Source organism: Morone saxatilis, unplaced genomic scaffold (assembly GCF_004916995.1).
Source record: "Morone saxatilis isolate NCDOM2014 unplaced genomic scaffold, NCSU_SB_2.0 Contig18, whole genome shotgun sequence".
Classification (NCBI taxonomy): domain Eukaryota; kingdom Metazoa; phylum Chordata; class Actinopteri; family Moronidae; genus Morone; species Morone saxatilis.
The window spans coordinates 12,166,618-12,192,752 of record NW_023339740.1 but is presented as its reverse complement, the minus strand read 5'-3'; the positions used below and the strand labels follow the sequence as shown (position 1 = coordinate 12,192,752).

The 26,135-nt window shown below is 39.7% G+C and overlaps 3 protein-coding genes across 5 annotated transcripts in view; all 3 read left to right on the top strand.

Annotated features, from left to right (window-relative positions):
- The first annotated feature begins 869 nt into the window (after window positions 1-869).
- adipor1a (adiponectin receptor 1a) lies at window positions 870-8,223 on the top strand. Its single transcript, XM_035662618.1, has 8 exons — window positions 870-974; window positions 2,443-2,662; window positions 2,746-2,859; window positions 3,653-3,824; window positions 3,963-4,149; window positions 5,033-5,220; window positions 5,497-5,690; window positions 6,414-8,223. Exons 2-8 carry the CDS (start codon window positions 2,516-2,518, stop codon window positions 6,540-6,542), a joined length of 1,131 nt encoding a protein of 376 aa, XP_035518511.1. The 5' UTR covers window positions 870-974; window positions 2,443-2,515; the 3' UTR covers window positions 6,543-8,223.
- Window positions 8,224-9,127: 904 nt separating this feature from the next.
- Window positions 9,128-11,896, top strand: rabif (RAB interacting factor). 3 transcript variants are annotated; one of them, XM_035662626.1, is made up of 3 exons: window positions 9,128-9,289; window positions 9,661-9,773; window positions 10,827-11,896. In XM_035662626.1, exons 2-3 carry the CDS (start codon window positions 9,669-9,671, stop codon window positions 11,073-11,075), a joined length of 354 nt encoding a protein of 117 aa, XP_035518519.1. In that variant the 5' UTR covers window positions 9,128-9,289; window positions 9,661-9,668; the 3' UTR covers window positions 11,076-11,896. The 3 variants fall into 3 exon arrangements, with proteins under 3 accessions (XP_035518519.1, XP_035518517.1, XP_035518520.1); XM_035662624.1 differs by having other exon boundaries at window positions 9,129-9,289; window positions 9,661-9,812; XM_035662627.1 differs by lacking the exon at window positions 9,128-9,289 and having other exon boundaries at window positions 9,336-9,773.
- A 1,872-nt stretch (window positions 11,897-13,768) lies between these two features.
- Window positions 13,769-26,135, top strand: part of kdm5ba (lysine (K)-specific demethylase 5Ba) — a 17,272-nt gene continuing 4,905 nt past the window's right edge. The window contains exons 1-17 of the mRNA XM_035662606.1: window positions 13,769-13,921; window positions 18,624-18,701; window positions 19,101-19,223; window positions 19,366-19,536; window positions 20,433-20,558; window positions 20,874-20,961; window positions 21,062-21,183; window positions 21,317-21,475; window positions 21,615-21,734; window positions 22,710-22,868; window positions 23,342-23,523; window positions 23,635-23,797; window positions 23,992-24,111; window positions 24,461-24,655; window positions 25,127-25,308; window positions 25,569-25,693; window positions 25,801-25,951. Of these exons, the coding sequence (XP_035518499.1) occupies window positions 13,769-13,921; window positions 18,624-18,701; window positions 19,101-19,223; window positions 19,366-19,536; window positions 20,433-20,558; window positions 20,874-20,961; window positions 21,062-21,183; window positions 21,317-21,475; window positions 21,615-21,734; window positions 22,710-22,868; window positions 23,342-23,523; window positions 23,635-23,797; window positions 23,992-24,111; window positions 24,461-24,655; window positions 25,127-25,308; window positions 25,569-25,693; window positions 25,801-25,951 (2,417 nt within the window). The remainder of the gene's footprint in view (window positions 13,922-18,623; window positions 18,702-19,100; window positions 19,224-19,365; window positions 19,537-20,432; window positions 20,559-20,873; window positions 20,962-21,061; window positions 21,184-21,316; window positions 21,476-21,614; window positions 21,735-22,709; window positions 22,869-23,341; window positions 23,524-23,634; window positions 23,798-23,991; window positions 24,112-24,460; window positions 24,656-25,126; window positions 25,309-25,568; window positions 25,694-25,800; window positions 25,952-26,135) is intronic.

Here is a 26,135-nt window from a genome sequence, read left to right as displayed (position 1 = left end):
TGTTGAGTTTCATTTACTTTTATCATATGGTGTTATTCCAGTGTCAAACTGCTTGTATAGGCTTTTTATAAGACATGTCACTGTAAGACAGGCACAGGTGTAAATAATAAAATAATATAATTCAGCTGGTATGGTTTCAGGCCCTGGTATTTTGCATGCTGGTTCACTTGTCACGGAGTGCTGAATGAACAGATGTGCTTTTCCTACAGGATCATTCCTGTTCCCAGGGTCGTATATTCCCCTATTCTAGGGTAGGATTAGGGAATTAGGACACTGGTAACATAGAATGTTTTGACATATTTCTCTATTCAGTCGTTTATGGTTACGCCCTTTTTTTTCAATGTTAAAAGTGCTGCATTTAACACCTTTTGATACAATAATCTTTACTTACTTACTTTACTTATTTTAGTTTAAATGGACCTTGATTCAGAAAACATTCACCATGTGTGTTCCAACAGTGTCCGGAGTTTAATCTAATGTCTGAATTGATTCTTTCTTCCAGAAAATGCATGTTTATTATCATGTGTTATGACAACCAATTGTTCTCATTCTCTGCGTTATTGATCCCCATGAATCAGACCCTTTTTCTGATTTTGCAACTTTCCCTTTGATTTATATCCCCAGGTTAATTACTGTATCAAAGTTAATACTTACAGTATCTCTGCATTAGATTTAATGTAGGTTACATTAAACAAACTGTAAAACCTTCTAAAAAAAATTCTAATTTCCTAAATATTTTCACATTATTTCCATATTCACGTTATAAATCCTTTTTGAGATATATAAAGTAAACGTGAATAAATCAAGGCTCATTAAAGTATCTAAAGATATTTGTTTTTCTACGTGTAAATGCTTTTATTTTGGAAACAGGACAGGGATCGGGTTTACGGAAGAGAACTCAACTTCCGGAAAGGATTGTGTTTCGCATATCGATAAATAATTCACCTTCCTGGTTTTGAAGGCTACCTTGTCAGGTAACTCACGTCCATTTAATTGTATTTCTATCGCAGATGTTAGTACGGTAGGCTGTGTAGATATCGGGGTACATGTTCGTATCGTCGTAACGACCTTTATCTCGCTGCTAGCAGGTTGATTCACAAACCAGTGTCGGCAGCTCGGCGCTAGCTACAAGGTAACGTTAGCAAACCGATCTATGAGCGATCCGTGACCTTTTTAACGGGAAAACGTATCGGTGCTGGTTGCATTTTAATCCAGTCCCTTGCAACGAGCCGTATTCAACCCTAAATGTACGATGGATTTGACGTTACGTCGTCGGGATCCTGCGGTTGTTTACATTCTGCGCTCCGTCGGACGCCGTGCTAATCAACATCCGTCTGCCAGGCTCTGCTAAGCATTGACTTGGTCAAAGGGTGTTTTTTTGTTAATGTTTTTAGCCTCAGCTCTGTCAAATGTCCGTATTCTGTCTTATATCTGCAGTATTACTGTTGTTATAGTGTCATTGGGGCCGGCGGCATACATCTAACCTACATAAGTTCAGCCGCTCCTTTGTTCTCTTGTTGTGGATGTCTGATTAAACACAGATTTAATGAGACCCAGATTAAGCACCAGCCATTTTATATCAGGAGATAGATACATATTAATAATAATTTAAGGGCAAATCTCATCATTTCAAATCAAATCAAAATCATTTATTAAATGCTAATTATTGATCTAACGTTACACATAATACCCTATACAGGCTGTGTGCACTGTACATTTACTGTATCCATCAGTATGTGCATATAAAACCATCTCTGTATATTACACAACTTATTATCAGTGATGCACCAATATGGAATTTAGGGACACATCTGATTGTGTTAACCTTGCAATTGTGAAATATATTTTTTCCCACTATTTTAGAGCACTTTTACTGTTTGTAGAGCAAATAATAGATTCAATTGTTGTAAACTTGTATGTGACCATGCAAAATATGTAGGCGAATTAACATCATAGCTTCTCTCCTTATTGACGAGCATTTATCGGCTTTAGGAAAAACATGAGAAAAACTGACCTTAAAAAATACGCTGGGTTTTCTCTTACTTAGAGCGGATCCCCTTTCAGAACCAGGTTTCAGGTGAAATCCCTTGTCCGCAACTTTTGTAAAAAGGCTCTGCATTATTGAATGTAATTATCAGCTGAAACTACATTAAGGGAACAACATTCAACAACTATTTTTTCTCAATTATCTGCCTCTAATATATCTAATATACACAACCTTGTAAATACAAAGCTCAATAACAATCTGATCTCTATAGATACTGTTTGTTTTCCACCTCTTGCCTGTATATAATAGTGAACATATTTATATCTGCTTATCTTTGTTTATTGTATTTGTGTCTTCCTGTAAGTGTGCTCTCTGTAGTGCAAAATATATTGAGAGCTACTCAGACCTGGAGTCAAATTTCTTGTATGAGGCTGATTCTGATTCTTGTTGCGCAGGAGGAAATTGAACCATCTGTACCACCTGAAGCCGAATACATAGACTGTGAGTGGGTCATCAGGCAGTCTCCTTATGTCAGGCCGAAACGGGTCTGCAAGTGATGCAGACTGCCGGATCTCTGAGGACTGCCATGTCCCAGATGTTGAGCTGATGGAGCTGGGGCCACTGCTGGAGGAGGCAGGGGGGCGACAGGCAGCATCTAAAGGCGCCCATCAAGAGGTAGGACTGTTTCAGACAATTCCCAAAAGCAAAGTTGTTATGGCTCAGATAGCTTCAGTGTTCTCTTATGATCCTCTTTAAAGGGAGCCGCAATGCTTGCTGAAGAGGAAGAGGAGGATGATGAGGTGGGAGAGGTCCTGACCTTGCCACTTCAGGCTCACCATGCCATGGAGAAGATGGAGGAGTTTGTACACAAGGTAGAAATATCTTTTCAATTTAATAAACACAATGTTTGTATAGGTGGATACCAGTTCAGTTTACAGCAGCAGTCCAGATCTTACTTAGCTAAACGTTCAAATAAACCTGTGCATATCCAGACTTCACTACCACCTTCATCCTCCGCTTTAGTGTAAACGGAAAAACACTGGTTTCTATAATAATAGTAAAATGTAGTAAATTCTTTTTTAGTTACATCTGGTTCTTTCAATAATATATTCAGCTCTCGTCAATCTGCCAGCCACATTAAAGGAGCTGAAACTCAATATCCTGTTTATCTTAAAGGTGTTTACCACATCTAGTAGACGTCTGGTTTAGCAGTGAGGTTAATGGACACAGTTACAGCTGCAGATGTGAGTGATGTGAGGAATTAACCTGTGACTGCTGTGTAGTTTGAGTGAGTCATGTGTGGGTGTTTGTAGGACTCCACATCAGACACAAGACATATGTGTTGTATAAGACACACAGAAATCAGCATGGGAGACAAGTGTTACAACAAGGAAAACGTATTTGTTAATAAATTAGCATCAAAACACATGAAGCTGTTGAGAAGAACCCTGAGCAAGAAGATCAGGACAACTAAAGACAACTACTAATAAAACAAAACAAATTATGTCTATTTTACTTAAATCTCAATAGAGACAAACAGCGTTTAACTTCTTTAGATATTTAAACTGCACGTAAATTAATTGTCTATTGTTAGTCAACCTCATAGAGCCTTTTAGTAATTGTAAAGGTATGCATCTGTTAGTGAAAGCTATTCTGGCTTTTCAGGTCTGGGAGGGGCGCTGGAGGGTCATCCCTTTTCACGTCCTGCCAGAGTGGCTTAAGGACAACGATTACCTCCTGCATGGACATCGCCCCCCTATGCCCTCTTTCCGGGCTTGTTTTGGAAGCATCTTCAGAATTCACACTGAGACAGGAAACATCTGGACTCACCTGTTAGGTAAGATGCCTAAAATGGTTGAACACAGGATTTTAGCAGCAGATTAAAAATGTTGTTTACAACATATTTTTGAACTGTGTGACTCTGGATTGTTCTGTTCTCTAGTCTTTGTTACTAAAAACGATTTTTTCCCCTCAGGGCTGATTTTATTCATTTGTCTGGGCACGTTAACCATGCTGCGGCCCAACATGTATTTTATGGCCCCTCTGCAAGAGAAAGTGGTGTTCGGGATGTTCTTCCTGGGAGCTGTGCTCTGCCTCAGCTTCTCCTGGCTGTTTCATACCGTCTACTGCCACTCTGAGAAAGTGTCTCGCACCTTCTCCAAGTAAGGCCCCCACACGGTTTCTCATAAACTTGTCCTGTGTGTCTTCAAGGAATAATTTGTAACTGTCAAAGCCTTTTCCTATTTTAGACTTAGTGCTCCTGGTGTAGGCAGGTTTTTAATTACAGGTATCCATATGTTTCCTCATACTGGACGTGCAGCTCCAGCTCGCCATCTAGAGTTCATTCAAATTAATGAGGGATACAGCCACAGTCTTCATTCAGGGCAAAATGTTCCACAGTTCAGCCAAAACTAACACGATGCTACAGCCATCTGTATTAGGGATTTTGATTTATTTCCAGCATTTACAGTGTTGTTATTGCCAGGTGAGGTGCTTTCTCTCATTTATGCTCTCATGAGTTCAGAGTCTGACTTTTTAATTCTGAGAAAACACTTCTGATGTACTCAAAAGACAAATGATTGTGAATTTAAAAATGTCGTCCATTAACCATGGTGTTGGTGGTTTAAACCCTGACCCATCCTGTCTGAATGTCAAATATACTTGAGCAAGAAACTGAACTGCTCTTCCTGAGTGTGCCAGCACTTTGAATTGCAGCTTTGCGAGGCATTTTGAAGTGCTTTATTCTGATCTGTGGTTTTACTCTGGCAGACTGCTGCAGCATGAAGTTAATTTAGGCTGAATTATAATTTATTGCACACACTAAAAGCTCAAAAATACTTGTGTTTACTGTATGCTATTGTGTCCATGTACATGATGTTCTATGAGAACAGTCACTGTAAAATTGAGATGGGCTTGAAAATATACTGTGAACTGTGTTTATATTGTTGTATGATTATTTTGTGTTTAGAAACATGAGCTTTGTTGCATTCAGCTCATCTTCCAGGCAAAAACCCAGCTGCTGTCTCTGTCACCCCCTCTCTGCAGGCTTGACTACTCGGGCATTGCCCTCCTGATCATGGGCTCCTTCGTGCCCTGGCTGTACTACTCGTTCTATTGTTCCCCTCAGCCTCGACTTATCTACCTCACCATTGTTTGTGTCCTCGGCATTGCCGCCATCATAGTGGCCCAGTGGGACCGGTTCTCTACACCTCGTCACAGACCTACTAGAGCAGGTGCCAACCAGTCGCTAACAGTTCTTCAGCTCTTTTTAGATACAGTGTTTTTATTGTAGTGTAATGCAGCTGTTTGCTTTGAGTTATAATAATAGTTTTATCACATCTGTCAATGTTTTGCCTTTTCTGAGCAGCGGTGGAAATGTTCCTGCGGAGCAAACCACTAAATGCAGAGGAAACTCTGATAACATGCTGCGGTTATGACTGTTAGAAACCCCGATGTTGACTTTTTCAGAATTACACAAAGTAAAATAACAAGTCCAATGCTTCTTTTAGGTGTGTTCATGGGTCTTGGATTAAGCGGCATTGTCCCCACCATGCACTTCACCATCGAGGAGGGCTTTGTTAAGGCCACCACAGTCGGCCAGATGGGTTGGTTCTACCTGATGGGTGCCATGTATATCACTGGTGCTGGTCTGTACGCAGCCAGGATCCCTGAGCGCTATTTCCCTGGGAAGTGTGACATCTGGGTAAGTATTTATTGTGTTTACATTATAATAGAAAAAAGAAAATTGACTAATTATTATATTATAAATTCGCCATGACAGTTTTACATGATGCTCACAATGCAAGGCTTCACCTTTTGCTTCTTAGATAACAATCCTCAATATTACTGATATAAGAGACTTGCGGTAGAGTATTGTTTGAAATTGTTCTACTCTAATGCTGATACAGTATCTGAGTTTTAATACCAAAACAATGCTTTTGTCCAATAAAGAACATGAACACAAAACTCTTCTTTTAATTGAATGAAAAAGCTAGAGTTCTCACATGTTACATTGTGTCTAAACCCGGGCAGGAGGAACCTTTAACTAGACGAAATACAGTCTGAAATTAGTAACCATTTTAACTTTGATTAGAATCATCTCATTAAAAAAACAAGTGAACTGATTCCAATTTGACCTTTTTCAATACTTAGTGTTACAGAAAAACATCTGGAGGTTTGATACACATCCCATGTAGCAGTACCCCTATTAGTAGTGATTAAAAGTAATGATCTTTCACCTTAGATTGAAAGCTGAGTGTAGAGCTGACTGCTTTTTATGCTGTAGGGAAAAAGAATGAGTGAGCAGCGGAGCAGTTCAGACACTGCGATAGACTATGGGTCTTTTTCTCCTTTGTTTGATCAAACACATGATAGCAAATGATAATGAATGAAACTGATACTTACACCTCTCTTTCATTCCCTCTAGTTCCACTCTCATCAGATTTTTCACGTCCTGGTCGTGGCAGCGGCGTTCATCCACTTCTACGGGGTTTCCAACCTGCAGGAGTTCCGCTACGGCCTCGAGGGAGGATGCACAGATGACACTCTACTCTGAGAGGCCCGACTGTGACTTGCTCATACTTTTCTTTATAGCCCCACACACACACACACCGCACGACATACACACACTCACACACACACACACACACGCACACACACACACACACACTTAAAATGCTGCTGGAATTCAATATATAGTCACTTATTGCTCCTTCTGTACTTCTGATTTGCGAACATCTTGTTTGGGTTTTGGTGGTCTTTTCTGTTTGGCTCTTTTTTGCTCAAATAAAGTAGCACTAACTAGCCATTGAACTATGGAGGGAATATAAAACAGGCACTACTTCTTCAGTAATTATGAAGCTTGAAGTCTGCATTTTCAAGTAAGATCAAAATGTGTTTTTAACCAAAATCTTATATTCCTGTAAGTGATGGTTACTTCTTAGAAGCTCACTAGAAACCCAACCTCTTCATAGTCTGTTACGATTGCAAAAAGGGTACAGAGAGTATTGTCTGTGCTGTAGCAGAGTGCACCTTTCCTTTCCTTTTCCCCCTCCCCAGTCTCCATGCAGGTTAGAGGATGAATGTACTGTCCACCAGGAGTTCAGGTGTAGAGCAGTCTAGGACCATTTAGTTGCTTGGGGGGGGCTGCACATGTATTTGTATGAGGATGATGAAAGCATACACATGTAGTGTGTGTATAGGTGTCACCAGATGTTTCTGAACTATGTTGACACTGATTGCAAAGCTGTCTGTTAAAACCCGGAGGACCACCACAAGCCCACCCATGAGCCCTCTGCAATAAAACATGAACTGTACTCTGAAGGCCCAGTGAATACTCCTAAGATTCAACTAAAACTAAATAAAATACACCATTATGAAGGGAACATAAAGCCTAAATGATATAAATATAATCTAGAGATGTGTCTGAGTAACACAAGCTGTAATTAATTAGAATTCCCTCCAAAAATGAAGGGGTTGGATACTTGAACGTTGCCATTTATTTAAACTTATTACTGAAAAAGTTCCTTTGTGTTAATTGACAAAAGTCCCAAACAAATAGGTTTTAAATTACATAATGGCACAGCAAAAAATATATGCTCAATTCAGATTAGACTAAGATGCTTAAAACTACCCTGCCATAATTTGTCAGTCAGACAACACATCATTAATTAAGAGTGGTAGTTCCTGGGCTACGCACAATGTACAGATCTGGATAGGTCAAATTGTGTTTTCGTCAGCTAGAGATCTTTCTTTTGTGCTAGATTTCAGATGCAATGAGAGGTGTAAATATCAAATGCACCTTTAGTGTATACTATTAAATTTAAAATGTTAAATCACCATAAGGTTATGTATGATTGATATAAACTTTTAGTATTCCTGTGCCTTAGGCCAACGGAAATGTTTTTAAATAAAACGGCCTATCTTAACAGTCAAGGGAGCTTCAAGGATTTCCAGATGTTGACTTTTCTTGTTTTCCTTGCCATATATACAATCGAATCATTATTGAACTTACAACTCCATGGATAGGTTGTATCAACTGCTGTTTAAGACTCCTTTTTCTAGATCAACTTATTCAAGCTTTATTACAAAGACTAAAACAATGTGTATTCTTGACTTTGTGTAATGTCCTGTGTAGAAAGTGATAAATCATACATTTCCCTGAAATGTAAACATAAATATTTATTAATGGTAATCTTGGAAAATTATTGGAATAAATTTTTTTCCACATGTACAAACACGGTGTCCAGTTGTGTCGGTTGTGGCAAATGCATGTTGGAGGTTCAGGCAGTACAAGCAGCTGGTGAGAGCGATACTCACACAGCAGAGTGTCACATCAGCAGTAAACAACTGTGAAGACAACACAGTCTACTGCTTATCGCTTGTTTATCACCATAAAAAAAAACACGTCACGTCAGGCCTTCTCTCCTGGAATGAGTTGCTGGGGATGAGTCCACAGATATAAACCAGACATAATTAGAAAGCACTCAGATAACGTCCCTCTTTCAAGGATTCACAGTCTCTTTTTTTGTAGAATAGGAAAATTTTTAATCTCCTGATCTGTATTTACATCAATATGCAAACTATGCTGTCCTATGAACATTTGGGTTTTATATAACAGTGAATTGTGCAAAATAAAAAAAATGAAACAGACATGACCAGAATACTGAGTAAATGCAATGTTATAACATCACATATCCAATTTTTAAAATGATTGTTTTGGATGATGCACTGCACCCGACTAACTCACCTCTGACGCTCTAGGTGGAAATGTTTCTGCTGTATCAATGAAAACACTGTCCGAGAGATTGAAACATATCGTACATCCTATTCTTTCATACATGACCTGGATTGGGCTTCCTTTAGTGTATATCCAGTGGGAATGATGAATAATATAGTCCAGTGATACAGCACCTTTTAAATACATTTTGCTGGAAATACTTGTGTATTTTTACTTTACATGTATTTTTACATTGAGGTGTAATATCTAAAACAAGCTGAGTACATCACAGACCACCATTTATTTAAAATCTCCGTCATTTGAAATAGCTCAGTCACAGTTATTAGAGACAAAATGAACCTCACTGCCATCCTTACTACCTACATACAGACTGCGTTGCTCTCTGTTAAGGCGGAACCAAGTCACAGCCACGTGTTTCTGAACGAGAGCATTTACTGGCTGGTCCACTTCAAGACTAGCTAGTATGCTAGCCTAGCTTGAGCGAACCTGTCTGTGTTACGTGTTTACAGTCGTAGACATAAGTTTACAGCGGTGTTCAGCCTTGTGTCCGCCTCCACATCCAGGTGTGTGCTTTGGTTCCGTCCAGCGTGTCGTGTGATGTTGTTGTTTGTGTTGTTGTTTGTGTTTATCTTCAGTCACAGATGGTAGCACACATGTAAAGAGAGAGTACTGTAGTTTTTAACGCTCGTTGTGGTGAGCTGTCAGCCCGTAGTTCGGGTTTATTTATGTGTAGCAGATAAACGTAAAGTGTAAACATTAGTGGGTTTCTTTGTCACGGACTTCCGCACTACAAAGGTTCCGACGGTGGTTCCGACGGTGGTTCCGGTGCGCCCCATCTTTGCAGCTCTCATTAGTTACTGTCTGCTGGGGTTGCTGAGATATACGCTGTCCCGATCCTTTCATGTGCTTTAAAAGTGTCTTTGTGGTTTGTCAGCGTTAGAGATGGACAACAGTCAGCAGTCCAAAGAGAGTCCGGACCGGTCCGACCTGGTTTCTGACGAAGGCAAGAACAGCAAGTCTGTGGTGTGTCAGCGCTGCGGATCCAAGGTGCTGTGCCCGGGGATGGCTTTGTTTGCAGAGAAAGAGGTATGGTGTGGCTCACACACAGCTGCCTCCAAGCTCTGGATATTATGTTGGTTTGTAATTAGTATTTCCACAGGTCATATAAATAGAGTTTAATTTAATACTGCTTTAATGTACAGGATAATAAAAACCAGTGGGCACAATGCGTCTGTGTACATTTACTGTAAGTGCACATTTAAGGTACAAAGCGTGAGCATTTTTATGTTATGTACTTTATTTTTGTACACTACTATTCCTAGAACATGTTGCACTCCATTATATTTATCTGGAGGAGGGAGTTATCAATGATTTTAAAGACAAAGATGTTACACTTACTACTTACATAATAACTGATGATTACATCAGAAATAACAATGAGTTAGTACTTTTACTTTAAGCACATTTATCTAATAATACTTATTCGTAAACCTACGTCAAGGATCAGTTTAATACTGATGCCTCTATATGACCTACATAAACAAACAACACCATCAGGCTATTTCTATATAGTTATTCTTAATGCCTGCCACTGGGTCGGATACTGTCGGATTCCCCTTGAAATCAATGAAAGAAGGTGGTAGAAACACTACAGCTTTTGTCCACAGGGGGCGCCAGAATAAACGACAAATGGAAGTTACTTTATTGCTGCTTTAATGAACAATTAGGATCTGAAAACGTCCTGTAACAGTAAATAAAACAAATATAACTGACATATTATATATATAAACATATATACACATAAATACTATATTACTATATATTATACATATTAAAAATGCTGATGGAATATATGCAAGGTTTCTAAACATAAATATAATATACTGAGGGTCATTTAGAGCTTTGTATACCAGGAGGAGGATCCTGTATTCTGCCAGTGGAGGTTTCTGCGGACCAGAGTGATGTAGTCTGCTTTTTCCAGCTACTCCAACTAGAAACAGACATCCCAGTTAGACTTAAATACATGGCGACCTTACTACAGATTTTGGGTTCCTTCAGAGGTGTTTTTCTGTCATCTGAGACTGTGTTTTCTCCCACCAGCTGTTCCTACCGTCCATGCGGAAAAAGAGCGGCCTCAACTCCACGGAGGGCTCAGTGGACGGCGACACTCTGACCGCCCACTGGTTTGTGGACGACATGTACACTTTTGAGAATGTGGGCTTCACTAACGACGTGGGGAGAATCAAGTATCTCATCTGTGCAGATTGTGAGATTGGACCAATCGGCTGGCACTGTTTGGATGACAAGAAGAGTTTCTACGTGGCTGTGGAAAGGGTGAATCATGCGTAGTCTAAATGCATATGTGAGCCCACAAGAACTGAAAAAAAAAAATGTGTTGGCAGGCTATGCATCTTTTCATGGATTTACACCCAGTTGAGCTCAACTTAACCCAACACACACGCACACACATATACTGTTACGTGTACATCATGTCACTTTCAGTCTCCTCTCACAGTGACAACAGTATGACCATCCTGTTCTAATAAAGGTGTTTTTGGGGGATGTTGAACGCCATCCTGCAGCTGTTTCCTTAATAATCTGATCTCTGTGTCCTGTAACTCACAAAAATGACTCTTTAAAGTCAGTTATTAAGTAAAAATACGAAGCATTCACTAATTCCAGCTGCAGAAATATCAGTAAAAGTTAAATTTTTACCTTTTTTTTCGTTGTACTTTGAATACTTTTGGGTTTTAGAGCTTTGGTCAGACAGAAGCAGACATTGAAGAACCTGTGATGGGCATTTTTCACACGTTTTTTGACATTTTATAAGGTAATCAATTCACCAAAAACATTTTTGATAGGTGATTAAATACGGTAAATAATAATTTGTTGCAACCCTAAAAAGATTATTCACTTTTGAGAAACCTCAGGTCCCAATTTCTGTGTTTACACCCTAAAGATAAAGGGAGTTTACACAAAGCCTGTAGGGTTTGACGTTTGTGTGAATCAGCTCTTTAAAAGCACACGTTCATTGTTTTAAGCTGTAGGTCTACTGTTTGCCACTAGATGTCGTCATTTTAGTATTTGATACATTTATTTTGTGGCCTATTTTATGTTTTAATTGTTATTTTGTATGCACTGTGGCCCTTCAACTAAAGGCTCTACCCCCACTCTGTCAGCTCAGTCTCACCTTATCAGTGGTTGCTGCCAGCAGACCACAGTGTGTGGAGGTGTTTGCTTCCCTTTGTGTGTTTTCAAGCAAAAAACCCTTTGTGGAAGTAGAGTATCTTCTGAATACTATAAAATGAGGCATAAAATATAGGTGAAATGACAACACTGTTATTTACCTTATTTTACTTACTTCACACGCAGGTTTTGCACAGAAGATGTAGAATTATGTCATAAAAAATAAAAGACCAAACATTTAGGACAATAGAGCTGAGAGAGATTCAGAGTTTTGTATAATTACGCAAATACGTGCCGTTGATTTTGAAAGACACCTGTGTTGTGTAACCGTTATAATCTACTGTCCAAAATCCACCAACGGGAAGTTAAAACGAAACAGAGAACAGGGACATTCAAATCAGTCTCATATACAGAGTGAAACAAATGAAGTGGTGTGCCATCCTCAGCTGACACATCCCATCTATGAGACTGTGCTCAAACGCTCTACTTACAGTAACTATGTAACTCAAAGTCACAGATTTGCCTCAGAATGGCTTTATAATGCGTTCAACACACAGATTGTCAAGAGTTAGCTTTCAGTTAGTAAGTGCTTACATAAGGAATGTATTTAACTTTTATAGAGGGTTAAATCAATGTCATACTTGCATGGTTTTATGTTTGTGTGATTGTTAATGTGAGACTGACAAACAATATTAATAAAACATTGTCATTAGACAAAATAGATGTCAACAAATATAATACACACTCAATAGATAAAGACTTTAACAACCAACAATAGATTAAATCAATGTGCAACAGGAAGTAAAGGTGTGAACAAATATTAACAGTAAGATCCTTTATATTTGATTTTCTTTTGGCACAAACAGACTAATAAAAGCACCATCAGGTCAAAGGGAGACCCCTACAATGTTAAGTGACCCCGTGCACATTTAACCTTTAAACCGTGGCACGTTTTTAAAAACACAGAATGTATACGATATAACCGTGCAAATGTTGATGAGTTAGCGCAGAACAAATGACTTCATTAAAATGTTTATTATTAAAAACATTAACAGCTGAACTATCAACATATGACCACAGTCTCGACCAATCAGCGAGCTCCTCTAGACCATTTAAAAACGAAGTGCCGGTCAGCGCGCAGCGATCTGGTGGGTGTGTTCGATTAGAGCACCCAACGTTCCGTCGCTAACGTCTATTCTTTCGGTCCAACCGGGCGGGGTTAGACAGAACCGGATCCGATTAATCACTTCATTTGAAAAACACCGGACTCAACTCCGTGGTCCGTACACCGGCGGGCGGACACGGTGCTCGAATCCAACGCATCGAACAGGAAACCACGGTGCCAATAAACTAAATAACGTTAAATAATAATATAGTGCGAACTGTGTGAGGCTAAAGCTTAATGTAGGTTATTTATGAGGACGCGAACGTAGATTAAATTACGTTGAAGGTGGTTTATTGACTCTTAACAGAGTCTAAAACAGGATATAACTCATAATGAACACGCACTATACGAGCTGTGAATCGACTATAAACACAATGAATGTTAGCATGTGTAATAATATCTAAAATAAGACACATATTAACCACCGTGTGAGTGTGTGTGAATAATTCCTAGGGTGTCTACTTTGTGCAGCGGAGGCACACCGTCTCTGGCTGTCACCTCTCGTCTCCAACTAGATAATTCGTCTTTGAGTTCAATGAGTGGAGAGTGGGCATGAGCTGAAAAGACAAGGCATTCAAAGCGAGCATATTCGGCGTGAGGAGGCTCCCCCCGCCCCCCCTTAAAAAAAACCAACAAACAACAAACAACAACAAAGAATATTTCAGCCAACAGTCATAACGAAGATGCAACGATGAGTCAACCTCAGCTGAATGAGTTCATTCCCCCTCCGGAGTGCCCTGTTTTTGAGCCCAGCTGGGAGGAATTTGCCGACCCTTTTGCGTACATCAACAAAATACGACCCATTGCGGAGAAAACTGGCATCTGCAAGATCCGACCGCCGCCGGTGAGGATTCATTTCTAACATTCATTTCAGGGGTTTCTTCGTGTGTGTGTTGAATTGGCAGCAGGCAAAGTTGTGTTTTTAGACAGATTTCAACATGGCGGATTGCGGCTCCCGAGTTGGATTGTCAGCTCAGAGAGAGAGAAAGAGAGAGAGAGAGGAGAGAAGAGAGAGAGAAAAAGAGAGAGGGAAAGAAAAAGAAGAAAAGAGAGAGAAGAAAAGAGAGAGAGAGAGAGAGAAGAGACACAGTAAAAAGAGACAGAGCGGACGGAGGAGAAGAGAGAGAAGAGACAAGAGCGAGAACAAAAAGAGAGGAAGAGGAGGAGAGAGAGTGAGAAGGAGGTGTTTGGGGTGTGGTTTGGTGTGTGTGTTGTGTGTGTGTGTGTGTTGTGTGTTGTGTGTGTGTGGTGTGTGTGTTGTGTTTGCACTTCAGACTTCAGAGGTGAAAAACACATCAAGTTTTTAAACATTTCAACCACCAAGGACATACGTGTGTTTGTTGCATAGTTACGGAGCGCACTTTATTTTTTTAAAACATTAATTCAAAAAAACCTATGTTATTTTTTTAAAGTTTGCCCTGTATGCAAATATAATAGGAAATTGTTTACGTTCCGCGCAAGGGATGAAACGACTTCCTGGACGGGCTGCACGGAAATAGCTCATTAAGAAATGAAAATAAAAAAGTTTTTAAAGAACCGGTTCTTTTAGTTAGTTAGTTAGTTAAAACACCATCATATTTCTTATAACTTTCGGATTTAGCCGTTGTGTGGTAACCTAGGCTACCGTCGATAAGGGCCGTTTGAAGCCGCAGTTTGTCGGACTCGCTCGTACGTGCTCGGTGACCAATGTTTATTGGAGGAGGGAGGGTCGTATGTCTTCTCTTTATCCCGAAAACACTTTAATTACACTCATGCTCTCTGTTGACAGGGGGCTTGTGTGCGAAGTTGTTTTCTGTTATTGTGACTGTAATAAAACAGTTCCGGACGTTTTATATCATATTCGTGATGTTATTATTTTAAATTGGGTGATTATTTCTGCTATAATCCACACATCACTTCAGTCAACATGGAGAGGAATATGAAGTCTTTAATGAGCTGGAAAGGAATTATTGATATATACTTATATATATATATATATATATATATATATTTTTTTTAACCCTATAATTCAAACTCAAGCCACATTTATTTCTGATGGCTGTTACCTTATTCAAGGGTGTGTCCAAGCTTACAGGCAAATTAGATAAAAGGGCAAATTCTGCAGAAATAAATAAATAATATCATCCTGACTGACTGGCTGGCTAATGTAATTTCTGGCAGTCATCAGTGAGTCAGTTTAAAGACCTTACGTTGAAAATGTGTTTTCTTTTGATCTGTGTGCGTACCAGATAACATGAGACTTGTTTTTCAGAAGAAATTAGGAAGCTGTAAAAACCACTTTTGCTCGGTTTGACAGGGCGGGTAGTATAATATAACCAAAAGAGATTGCTGTTGCTGTTAAAGCTACATTTAAAGGCATGGTTGAATAAAGCTCGTGTACAAAAGAAGGCAGTGCTGAATCCACGTTCATCCTCACATTGAATAAGTCCAAGGAACTGTTGGCTGTCCCATTCACTCACCATGTATTATTTAAAAATATTTGGGAATACGCTCTCTAGCTTCAAGTCGTTTGTTTACTGGCATTTTTATGACCGTTTTAAACTAAATACCATATGGTAAGAGGCAGCAGATCCAATGAATTCAAACACAACGCCTGTTTCTACTAGACCAGTACTTAGATCGGATTCGTGTGCGAGAAGGAGAATTGATATTTAATTGAAATCACATTTTTTTTAGGTCACCTCCACCACTTGTCCTGCTCTGTGCGAGCACCATTGTCCGCTGTCCTGTGTCATGCACCAGCAGTTTCTTCTGAACATTCAGATCAACATTTTGGCTCCGAGGGGTTGTGCGCGGGCCAAACAAACCAACAAACAATCTTAAATCCTCCAGCAACGTGAATCTGAGCTCACTGAGAGTGGACTTCTACTCACTACATTTCTAAGTGTGTGCGTTTGTATAAAGCGGACAGCGCTGGGCATCCTGGAGGCTTGTATGGTGAAGGTACACAACAGTGTTTTAGATTAGATTAGATATAATCTGAGATCTTCTTTTCTTTGTTTCTGCCTTTTTATAAACGTAACCTTTTTCTGGGGTTTTTTTGTGGTTTTTTTTTAAGAAGAGGAAGAAGACGTAACAACCTGGTTTTGATCAGTGATTTCTTGGTGCACGGTATGCAGCCTTCAAGGTTTTACAGGGATCAGGTTTTGACTGTAGATGTTCGTAGCACACATGCAGATTGTCAGTGATATCTTGAGGCCGTTTGTGGTCAACTTCTCGCCGCCTGTATTCGCCATTTTCCACTTTGCGGAAGGTTTGTCCTGTTTGGACCAAAATTGTGCTTAACGTTAACTGGTGGGGTCACACTTGTGTGTGTGGATGGGTCAAAAAGAAAAAACCTCAGTGCACTTTCATATGTTTTAAAGCGATTGTTTTCCTTTTGTGCCAGGACATTTGTGGTTCTAATCCAGCTTTGTCTACAGATGATAAGGTGGTGTTAATGCAGCTATTGTTGCCCCAACTCCAACCAGCATTTCTATCCTAGTAAGAAAAGAAAAAAGCCCTGTCCACATCCAGTAAATCTTGTGTGTAACGTTTTACATGTTAAAGTGCTAATCCCACAGTAACACTGCCTGCAGTAGGTGGTCAGTTATAAAACGCACGATGAACAACGTGTTTCTGTAACATTTAAGAAATATTAGTTAATGTTTGAATTAGTTCAGAGCTGTAGCCTCATCTCCAGGCCCAGCTGAATCAGGTCACATGATCAGTTTACACCTCTTGAGTGCTCGTTTGGCACATTCCCCCTTTCACTGCAATAAAGTGTCGGTGGGAGCATTTGCTAAGATGTGATGGTTGTAGTTGCTGCTTCTGAGCAATACAAGCCTGTTTGGTTGATCTGATTTAGATCGGTATTTATAACGTGGTTTGGTTTTTTCTCTCCGTCTAAACACAGCGTTGAGACCAAGAATCAGAGCCATTAAAGGAAAAGTAACCATCTGTTCAGTTCTTTATTTAGGGTTAATGGATTTCTGTGTGTTTTTGTGTAAGATTGTCTGAGAACATTTGTTGCATACTGTGTGAAGGGCAACATGAATCTTATCTCTAGGATAAGTGTTTCTGTCTGCCCCTCAGTGTCAGATTGTGGGAATCTTTGTAGAAATAGCAGGATCATTTCAGCTCTACACGCTCAGAGTTTTGTTCGTACTAATAACTTTTAGTTTTTTTATCTTTAGCCAAGAAAGTCCTGTGAGCCCGTACACCATCACCAGCTTCAGTGTGGCCAGGATTACACACTTTCTATCACACTAAAGGACGCAGTTTCACAGGTTGTTTTTGTCTTATTTGTGAACATTCTCACTTGTGACCGATCAGCATTAGTGTGGTGTCGCACGTTCAACGATGTAAAACTGAGATTATCTCACCGACGCTTGAGCCACTGTAGGCACCGTCTTCTCTCGTCTTACAGGAAGTTGTGTGGTCTTGTGTGAGTCGGTGTGCAGCGCATTAATATCAGACGACTGTGTTTAGTCTGTCTGTAGGTTGGTAGAGAGCTCCTTCACTTAGAGACACGCAGCAGTGGGATCATCTGTGGATTCACATCTTTAGTGACTTTTATTCAAAGGTTCGGACAAACATTTATAAAATATAAAAATAGAAATAATATAAATTGTTTAGTTTTAACATCAAATCTAAAATTGCTATGCTGTTGTTATTTACCACCTTAGTTTTGTTTAATATAAATAGATGTCACACACACACAAAATGTACATTTAATCGACCGTTACTCGATTGTCGATGTTGACCAACCTGATTCCCTGTGCACAGCATGTTGGCACAGAGCAGACACAAAGACTTCCTGTCTTTAATAACAGTCTGTAGGTTAGAAGAGCTGCAGTCTCTTGGATTTAGTGGGTGTTTAGTCAAGATTAGATTTATATTTTTACTCCTTATTAACTACAGGCATCCTTTAACAAAGGATCAGAAGACAGATGTTAAAATATCACATTGATGTAATGAGAAGCAGACGAAGGGTCTTTCTCCTCTAGTTTTCATTTGTTGTTAAGAACTCAGTTAAACCTCTTTTCCAAACTGTGTTCAGTACAGAGCTCTGGTACTCTGAGTGTTTTCTATATTTGTTGTTTATTTTAAGGTCAATCCCACATAAAGTGTCCTGCAGGTGTACACAGTGCACCAAATGTGAGGCTGAAAATAGTCGGCAACAAAAAGATTCTGTTTGAGTAACTGTTGCTAAATGTTACAGATCCCAGCTGGTTGAGAAAATGATTTGGGCTGTTCTAAAAAATGGGAAGTATATATTTGTTACCTGTTTTTAAAGATTGAAGTCTGAGGAAGTGATGGAGCTGAGAGCCGCTGACTGAACGAGGAGCTCTGAATATACTGACACACTGCTGGTTTTGGTGTTTTTTGTGGGATTTGTTGACAAAAAATAAATAATATATACAAGAATGCCTTATCCTTAAGAGAGGTTTGTGACTTTAACTACCCATCATTCACATGGTGCCTCGTTCGTGACATCCTCTCTCCGACAGACTGCTTTAGTACGAGCATCATAAACAATACAGTGTTTTTGTTTATTCTCTCAGGACTGGCAGCCACCGTTTGCCTGTGATGTTGACAGACTGAAATTCACACCACGGATACAAAGACTCAATGAGTTGGAGGTACGTTCATTTATTATTTGTTGTTTGTGTATTTAAGATGCGTACATGTGGGATGTTTGCTGAATAAAGAAAATCCTGTCAATTGATTTTATGCTGACATGCTGTCTCTGTCAATTTTCCTCAAACAATACAAAATGTAAAACATGCTTCAAAATGTCTGATAAATTAGATTAAGCTGTTTAGTTGCTGTGGTCAGTCAGTTGCGGTGAGAGAAAATGTTGGAAGATTATTTTAGTAGGTTTCTCTAAAATTGGTCATTGGGCAGTTGACAACATCTGAACAAAGGTCACGAGTAATTTAATTTTTGTTCCTACTTCCTACTTGAACTGCCATCATGTTAACAAATGCACAATAAAATGTTCAATACACAAAATTAACTTTTGTTTCATTGTACTTTAGGCTCAGACCAGAGTTAAGCTCAACTTCCTGGATCAAATAGCTAAATTCTGGGAGCTTCAGGGATGCACTCTGAAAATCCCTCACGTGGAAAGAAAGATTTTGGATCTTTACCAGTTGAATAAGGTACATGCAAATCTTGACTGGTTTTGAAATCCAGACTCTATAAATATGAATCATTTATTCATAATATATTCACAATATTCACATTTGACTATAAAACCGCTTCCTACACATAGACTGAATTCATCATTTCTATCCTTTGTAGCTGGTGAATGAAGAAGGTGGCTTCGATGCAGTCTGCAGAGAGCGCCGCTGGACGAGGATATCCGTCAAGATGGGCTTTGCTCCAGGCAAAGCTATTGGCTCCCATCTGCGGGCACACTATGAGAGGATCCTCTACCCATATAAATTGTTCCAGACTGGAGACAATCTGCCTGTACGTCCTGTCTTAGCCTGTGTTTGTTTTGTTTTTTCCCAGTTGGGCAGCAATAGATATTCTTGTTGTTCACAGTTGAGTGGATGTTGGAAGAATTCATAGTGCGTTTCGTCCATTTAAGAGCCCTTTTCAAGCTACAAAGTTCATTATAATAAACTCACTGGTATTTACTGACTAGAACTATTTCACTACAGGCTCAATATACACATTATTAATGTAGTTGACAGGATTATAATTAAAGTTAAAGTGGTCCTTTGACCCAGTTTTAGTTTGGTCATAGAAACAAAGGTTGTAGAACAGTGGCAGGTATTGATTACTGAGGCGTCTCAGCCACAGTTGCTGCTGATCAGTGCTGATGATGCGGTGACACAGTTATCAAAGACTGAGTTTGTTCAAATTAGGCTTTGAGTGCCGCTGTCTTCAGGGATTGGGCACAACAACGGGTGCATTTGTACACTCAGTAAAACATTTATGCAATCTAATAAGCATAAAAAATCACAATGCAGCCAAATCAAGATCTCTTGACACAGTCTGCACAAACATTTACTGAAGCAAGGTGCAGAGAAATACTCTTTAGTGGAAGGCTCCAAGTGTTTGATATTGTTCAAAATGTCATGTATTAGAGGCAAGATCTTAAAAAAACCAAAAACTGGTACTATAGTTAAATGTAAGGAGCACAGCTTTTTGTTACTATGTCTGTTTGTGATACTTTTATCCCTTTGAATGGTCCTTAATTAGTCAAATATTTTAATAAAAATATAAACAACCTTATTTGGATACATGTTAGAAAGAAGGCTAAATCTGGTCATCATACTAACATCGTTTGTTCAGTTTTTAGTCGGTGTTGTTCAGTGTTTGGTATCACTTTCATCACATTTACCTACTTCTCTCTGCAGAGGGCCACCTTGACCAATGACACTAAAGATAAGGAGTACACTCCCCATGACCTGCCGCAGCGGCAGTCTGTCCAGCCGCAGGAGATCTGCAGCATCGCCCGCCGGGCAAAACGAATGGGATCTGAAGTGAGTCCGATCTCTCCCTCTGTTCTCTGACATTGTCACCATGTTTAATTCATTATGTGTAAGATATTTTAATGTGTGTCCTTTAAAGCTGGACATTTAAGTAAATGTTTGTATTCATATGCACTACACACGCACACACGCACACACACGCACACACACACTGGAATAATATGACAGAGGAGCAGCTGATCTTAATCTATATTATTATATATTATATTAGGAGTGAAAAGGTTGTCCTCTCATTGAGGAACCAGTAAAATGTACAACTGTTGTTCTCTCTGTCTCACTCTGTGATTCCCACTGTGACTCCGACAGAGAATTAAAACCGAACCTGGCGAAGATTGTGAGAATCGTCCCAATCTCAGGAGGAGGATGGGAACGTATTCTGTCAAACCAGAACCCGGTAAGAACAAAGCAAAGAAAAGGGGGCCGTGTTTGTTAAAATAAGTGACATTACTGGAGAATGTTAAAACGTCCACTGAGCCTTCGTCTTTATCCTTCAGTGAGGATGGCAGTCACTGAGGTGAAACAGGAGCCCATTAAACAGGAGCCCATTAAACAGGAGGATCCAACAGATTATGAAGAATATGTGTTAAACAAGATAAACAAACCTCCCGTAAACAAAGTAAGTATATTGTTTTGTGTAAAAATGTTGCCTTACATCGCTATAATTCCAATATTGTGCAAGTCTAAAGAAACATTTATCCTTGTTGTAGTGTTGAACAAAGGCAGCACCCACAGTTGTTCTGTCTCCTCAGGTGGACCAGTACATGTGCTTGGTATGTGGCAGTGGGACTGCTGAGGACCGCCTGCTGTTGTGTGACGGTTGTGATGACAGCTATCACATCTTCTGTCTGATCCCTCCCCTCCACGACGTTCCCAAAGGTGACTGGAGATGTCCCAAGTGCCTGGCTCAGGTGAGCTGCAGACCCTGAACCCCCAGGGACCTAAATCCTGGCAGACAAATTAGCCTGATTTCCTCACATATAATAGTACAACTGTATAATACAAGTGTTTTTTTAACTTTATATTTCATTTTTATTTCATTTGTTACAGGAATGTGGCAAACCTGCTGTCGCTTTTGGCTTTGAGCAGGCCAGCAGGAGCTACACCCTCCAATCCTTTGGAGACATGGCCGATTCCTTCAAGTCTGATTATTTTAACATGCCGGTTCATGTGAGTTTGCATCACTTGTTAGTTGTATATCTGAGTGGTTATTAATCTCTGTTTACTGATATTAAAGTGTCAGTGAGCTGGAAATATATGTATGACAGTTGCTTTTCCATATATCTTCTCTTTTATGCCCACCTTTTAATTGCACCTTCATATAAACAGGCACAAAGAGATGACAAAAGGTTGATGCGTGAAACTGACATTACTGAATTATTAAAGTCTGTTAATAGATCATTAAATTCTTGGGATTATTTTGGCTGTTTATAGCTAGGACATATAATGAGCCAGGTTGTGATAAAGGGCTGAACCAACTGAAAAGATGGGGAGGAAATTAACTCTTGTAAGGAAATTACAAATGTTAAAATAAACTGTCATGACTTGAGCGATAAGCAGTGGAAACGGAAGTTGTTTGTTGTTGTATTACTGGTGTTGACTTTTCATTCATCCAGCAAACCTACAAAATATTTCAATAATTGGAAATTGTTCTGTTTATATCTCAGACGTGTTTTCTTGATGTTTGAGGCAGATTTTATGAGATCTTTAAGATTAAAACAGTCTTGGAACTCTCACTTCTCGTTTATCACTTTGGTCTGTAACAAAGGGCTGCATTGACAACATATTTCCAGAAAGAGTCCTGTTTGTCTAATCAGATGTTGCCAACCCCGCTTTCATACAACAGCACCACACACACACACACACACACAGCACACACACACCACCACACACAGCACCACACCCACATCCACACACCAACACACACACACACACATCCTGTGTATCTACTCTTACTGCATAAAGAGGTTACAGGTCTAGAAGGGAAAAAGCAGACCTTGTGATCTTGTCCTTGGCTCCAGCAGACACATTCTGACATGTTCTACTTTCCTTAATCTGTTTGAACATGTGATGAAACTAGCTTTGGTATCTAGATTAGTGTTGATACGGCACACAATCCCACCATCTTTTATTTGTGTATTTTAGATGGTTCCCACTGAACTAGTGGAGAAGGAGTTCTGGCGTCTAGTCAGCACCATTGAGGAGGATGTAACCGTCGAGTATGGAGCAGATATCGCCTCCAAGGAGTTTGGGAGTGGTTTCCCTGTGAGGAATGGCCATTTTGAAGTATCTCCTGAGGATGAGGTACAATCTGTCTGCTATTATGGGGATGATATTAGGATGATATTATATTTGACTAGCGTCAAGGTGCAAATCTAAAATATACACAGTAGTTTTGGCATTTTGTATATTTGGTATATTTATTGAAATTCTATATTTGAACTCTGTTTACACCAAATACACCAAGTTCTCTGTAACTTGGTGTATTTGAACTGAATTCACTGAAACTCTAAAAATACGGGTCATACCACATGTCTGCCCACAATAATTAATATACAATGATCATCAAAGAAAAAATAACTTCTACAGACGATGTTGTCAAAATAACTCAGTATTTCCTTAAAGCAATGTCAGTTTTCGACTGATAGCTGGGGAAGAACAGCACTGATATTCTGTTATGATGACGTTTCCCATTGATAACTACTGTAATGCTGTAAACTGAACAGGGCTATATTTGAGTAAGACGTGGAGTGTTGAGACCTGTCTCTGACCTGCAGCATTACCTGAGCAGCGGCTGGAACCTGAACAACATGCCGGTCCTGGATGCCTCGGTGCTGACTCACGTTACAGCCGACATCTGTGGGATGAAGTTACCCTGGCTATATGTGGGCATGTGCTTCTCCTCGTTCTGCTGGCACATTGAAGACCACTGGAGCTACTCCATAAACTACCTTCACTGGTAGAGAGCACTCTCTGAAATCCATTGTGCATTTATTATAAGTTTTATTGTAGACTAGGTTACAGTCTGGTATTAAGTGTTTTTTACTAATCGCTTTGATCATATGCGCAGGGGGGAGCCAAAGACGTGGTATGGGGCCCCTGGTTACGCTGCAGAGCACCTTGAGTCAGTCATGAAGAATCTGGCACCTGAGCTGTTCGAGTCCCAGCCAGACCTCCTTCACCAGCTGGTCACCATCATGAATCCCAACACGCTGATGAACAACGGCGTCCCGGTAACCTTCTGTTACACTTCATTTATTAATCATCACATTTAAAGGTCTGAAACAAGTTGGATCTTTATTTATTCATAGTGTGATGACAGAATTCCTTACTTGTAGTAAGTAGTTAGTATCCTCTTTATTGTAAAAACAGGAATGGTTAATCCTTGTGCCTTGTAATGTTTCTTTCTTTTCTTACCTTTAACCAGATCTATCGCACCAACCAATGTGCAGGCGAGTTTGTGATCACTTTCCCCAGAGCTTACCACAGTGGATTCAACCAGGGTTTCAACTTTGCTGAAGCTGTCAATTTTTGCACCATGGACTGGGTAAGAAAATCTGTTTGTCTTTGTTTGCACAGTACCAGATTATATTTACCAAATGTAGTCCCTATGTACCACACACCCTCTAAAGACTTTCTGCTGCAGAATCGTGGTTTTGGTTTGGTTGGTTTTCCAATAATGATCAGCAATGGGTTTAATGTGTCACAGAATTTAAATAAATGTTGTGTACTGTAAGTGTGTACTGTACTGTATGGTACAAAAATCTGATTTTCACAAGTAGAGGGTTGTCGTTGTCGTTGTTGTTGTTGTTGTTGTTGTTGTTGTTGTTGTTGTTGTTCTTCCTCCTGTTGGCCCATCACTCCTAACTCAAACCCGACTGTATTTTTTCTGACAGATGCCCATTGGCCGTAACTGTGTGGCTCACTATCGCGAGCTGAGCAGGTACTGCGTCTTCTCCCACGATGAGATGGTTTGTAACATGGCCTGTAAAGCAGAAACAATGGATGTCGACCTGGCAGCAGCAGTGCAGAAGGAGATGACCATCATGGTTTACGAAGAAGAGAAACTAAGAGAGAAGATAAAGAAGATGGTGAGTAGTTCTTATCTTCAGGATCTGTTGTTTTATTTTTATTCATTCAAAATTAAGATTAAAGTAAGCTCAATGATGGCAGGATACACAGTAGTTTTAGTATTTTAGCACATATAATAGACATCGTGGAGGTAATTTGCCTTTATATGGAAAGTTACCTTACAAACAGTTGATATGGCACAATGAATAGACTTTCTCTATGGTCTAAATTATTGCAAAAAAACACTGAACAGAGCCAGTTGTTGAGTTTTATGACTCTGAATGGTCTCAGTTTGTTGTATTAGCTCCTGTGAGGCAGTCATAGTAAAGCTGGTATATCCTAAATTATTGCATCAAGAGATAAATTGGAACTTTTGAAGCCATTTATCGTAATAGAAGATTTACACTGGAAGACTATTTGTTTGCACATCTGTCTCATTTACTTCCTCTGTCTCCCCTGAAGCTCTAATGAGTGTGAAATTGCGTCCCCAGGGTGTGGTGCAATCGCGACAAGTTGATTATGAGGTGCTCCCAGATGAGGAGCAGCAGTGCTGCAAGTGTCGGACCACCTGCTACCTGTCTGGCATCACCTGTGCCTGCAGTCCTGATAAGATGGTTTGCCTGTACCACGCCCAGGACCTCTGCTCCTGCCCTCGTAGCAACCTTACGCTCCGGTGAGTCTTCAGTAGCCACGACAACTGAACAGCATCGGTTAAGCTACCCCCTTTTTTCTTGCTAAAGGCTACATAGATAAGGATTTTCTTTTTTATCATAAAAGGAGCTTGTATTTTTATATTAAATGTAAATAAAGTAAATACATTTACACAAAATCACATACTTTGACAACAATTATGATCACAAAAAACTTGTCACCTACGAGAAATGTCAATAAACATTGTATATCCATTGCTTTGTTTTGTCTTGTCTCCTGCAGCTACAAGTTTATGCTGGATGAGTTGTATTCCATGATGACATCAGTGACGCAGCGTGCAGAGTCCTATAAAGACTGGGTCTGCAACGTGCAGGAAATCCTGGAGAACAAAGGAAACAAGAAAAGAGGTTAGAAGCTGATGTTAAAAAATGCCTTTACCTCTCTTTCATTTTAAGGAGATACGCAATGTATTATATTTTATACTTTCTGAGAGTTTGTACTGCTTTCCGGTCAGGTTTGGAAGAGCTTCACAGCCTGGTGGAGCAGGCAGAAACAAAGGAGTTCCCACCAACCAGCCTCCTGGATCAGCTACGCGTTGTCACCACAGAGGCTGATAAAGTTTCAGTGATGGCACAACAGCTTCTCAATGGAAAGAGGCAGACGAGGTACAAGAAGTGTTCTCTCCCAGTATGACTTGAATTCAAATTGTGTTACACAACCATAACACAATATATATCTTATCTATAAAAATCAGCCGCATGGATTTTGACCCATAATGCATCACACTTGACATTGTGTAATTAAATAATAATGGATTAGTTCAATTATCTTTTTACTGTTACTCTTGGT

What these genes read in the sequence shown, in the direction of transcription:
- rabif (XM_035662624.1), top strand. Translation starts at nt 9,669, where the DNA reads ATGGACAACAGTCAGCAGTCCAAAGAGAGTCCGGACCGGTCCGACCTG. An exon ending in CTTTGTTTGCAGAGAAAGAG is followed by an intron (nt 9,813 to 10,826) that starts GTATGGTGTGGC and finishes TTCTCCCACCAG; the next exon opens with CTGTTCCTACCGTCCATGCG.
- adipor1a (XM_035662618.1), top strand. Translation starts at nt 2,516, where the DNA reads ATGTCAGGCCGAAACGGGTCTGCAAGTGATGCAGACTGCCGGATCTCT. An exon ending in CTAAAGGCGCCCATCAAGAG is followed by an intron (nt 2,663 to 2,745) that starts GTAGGACTGTTT and finishes TCCTCTTTAAAG; the next exon opens with GGAGCCGCAATGCTTGCTGA. An exon ending in TGGAGGAGTTTGTACACAAG is followed by an intron (nt 2,860 to 3,652) that starts GTAGAAATATCT and finishes CTGGCTTTTCAG; the next exon opens with GTCTGGGAGGGGCGCTGGAG.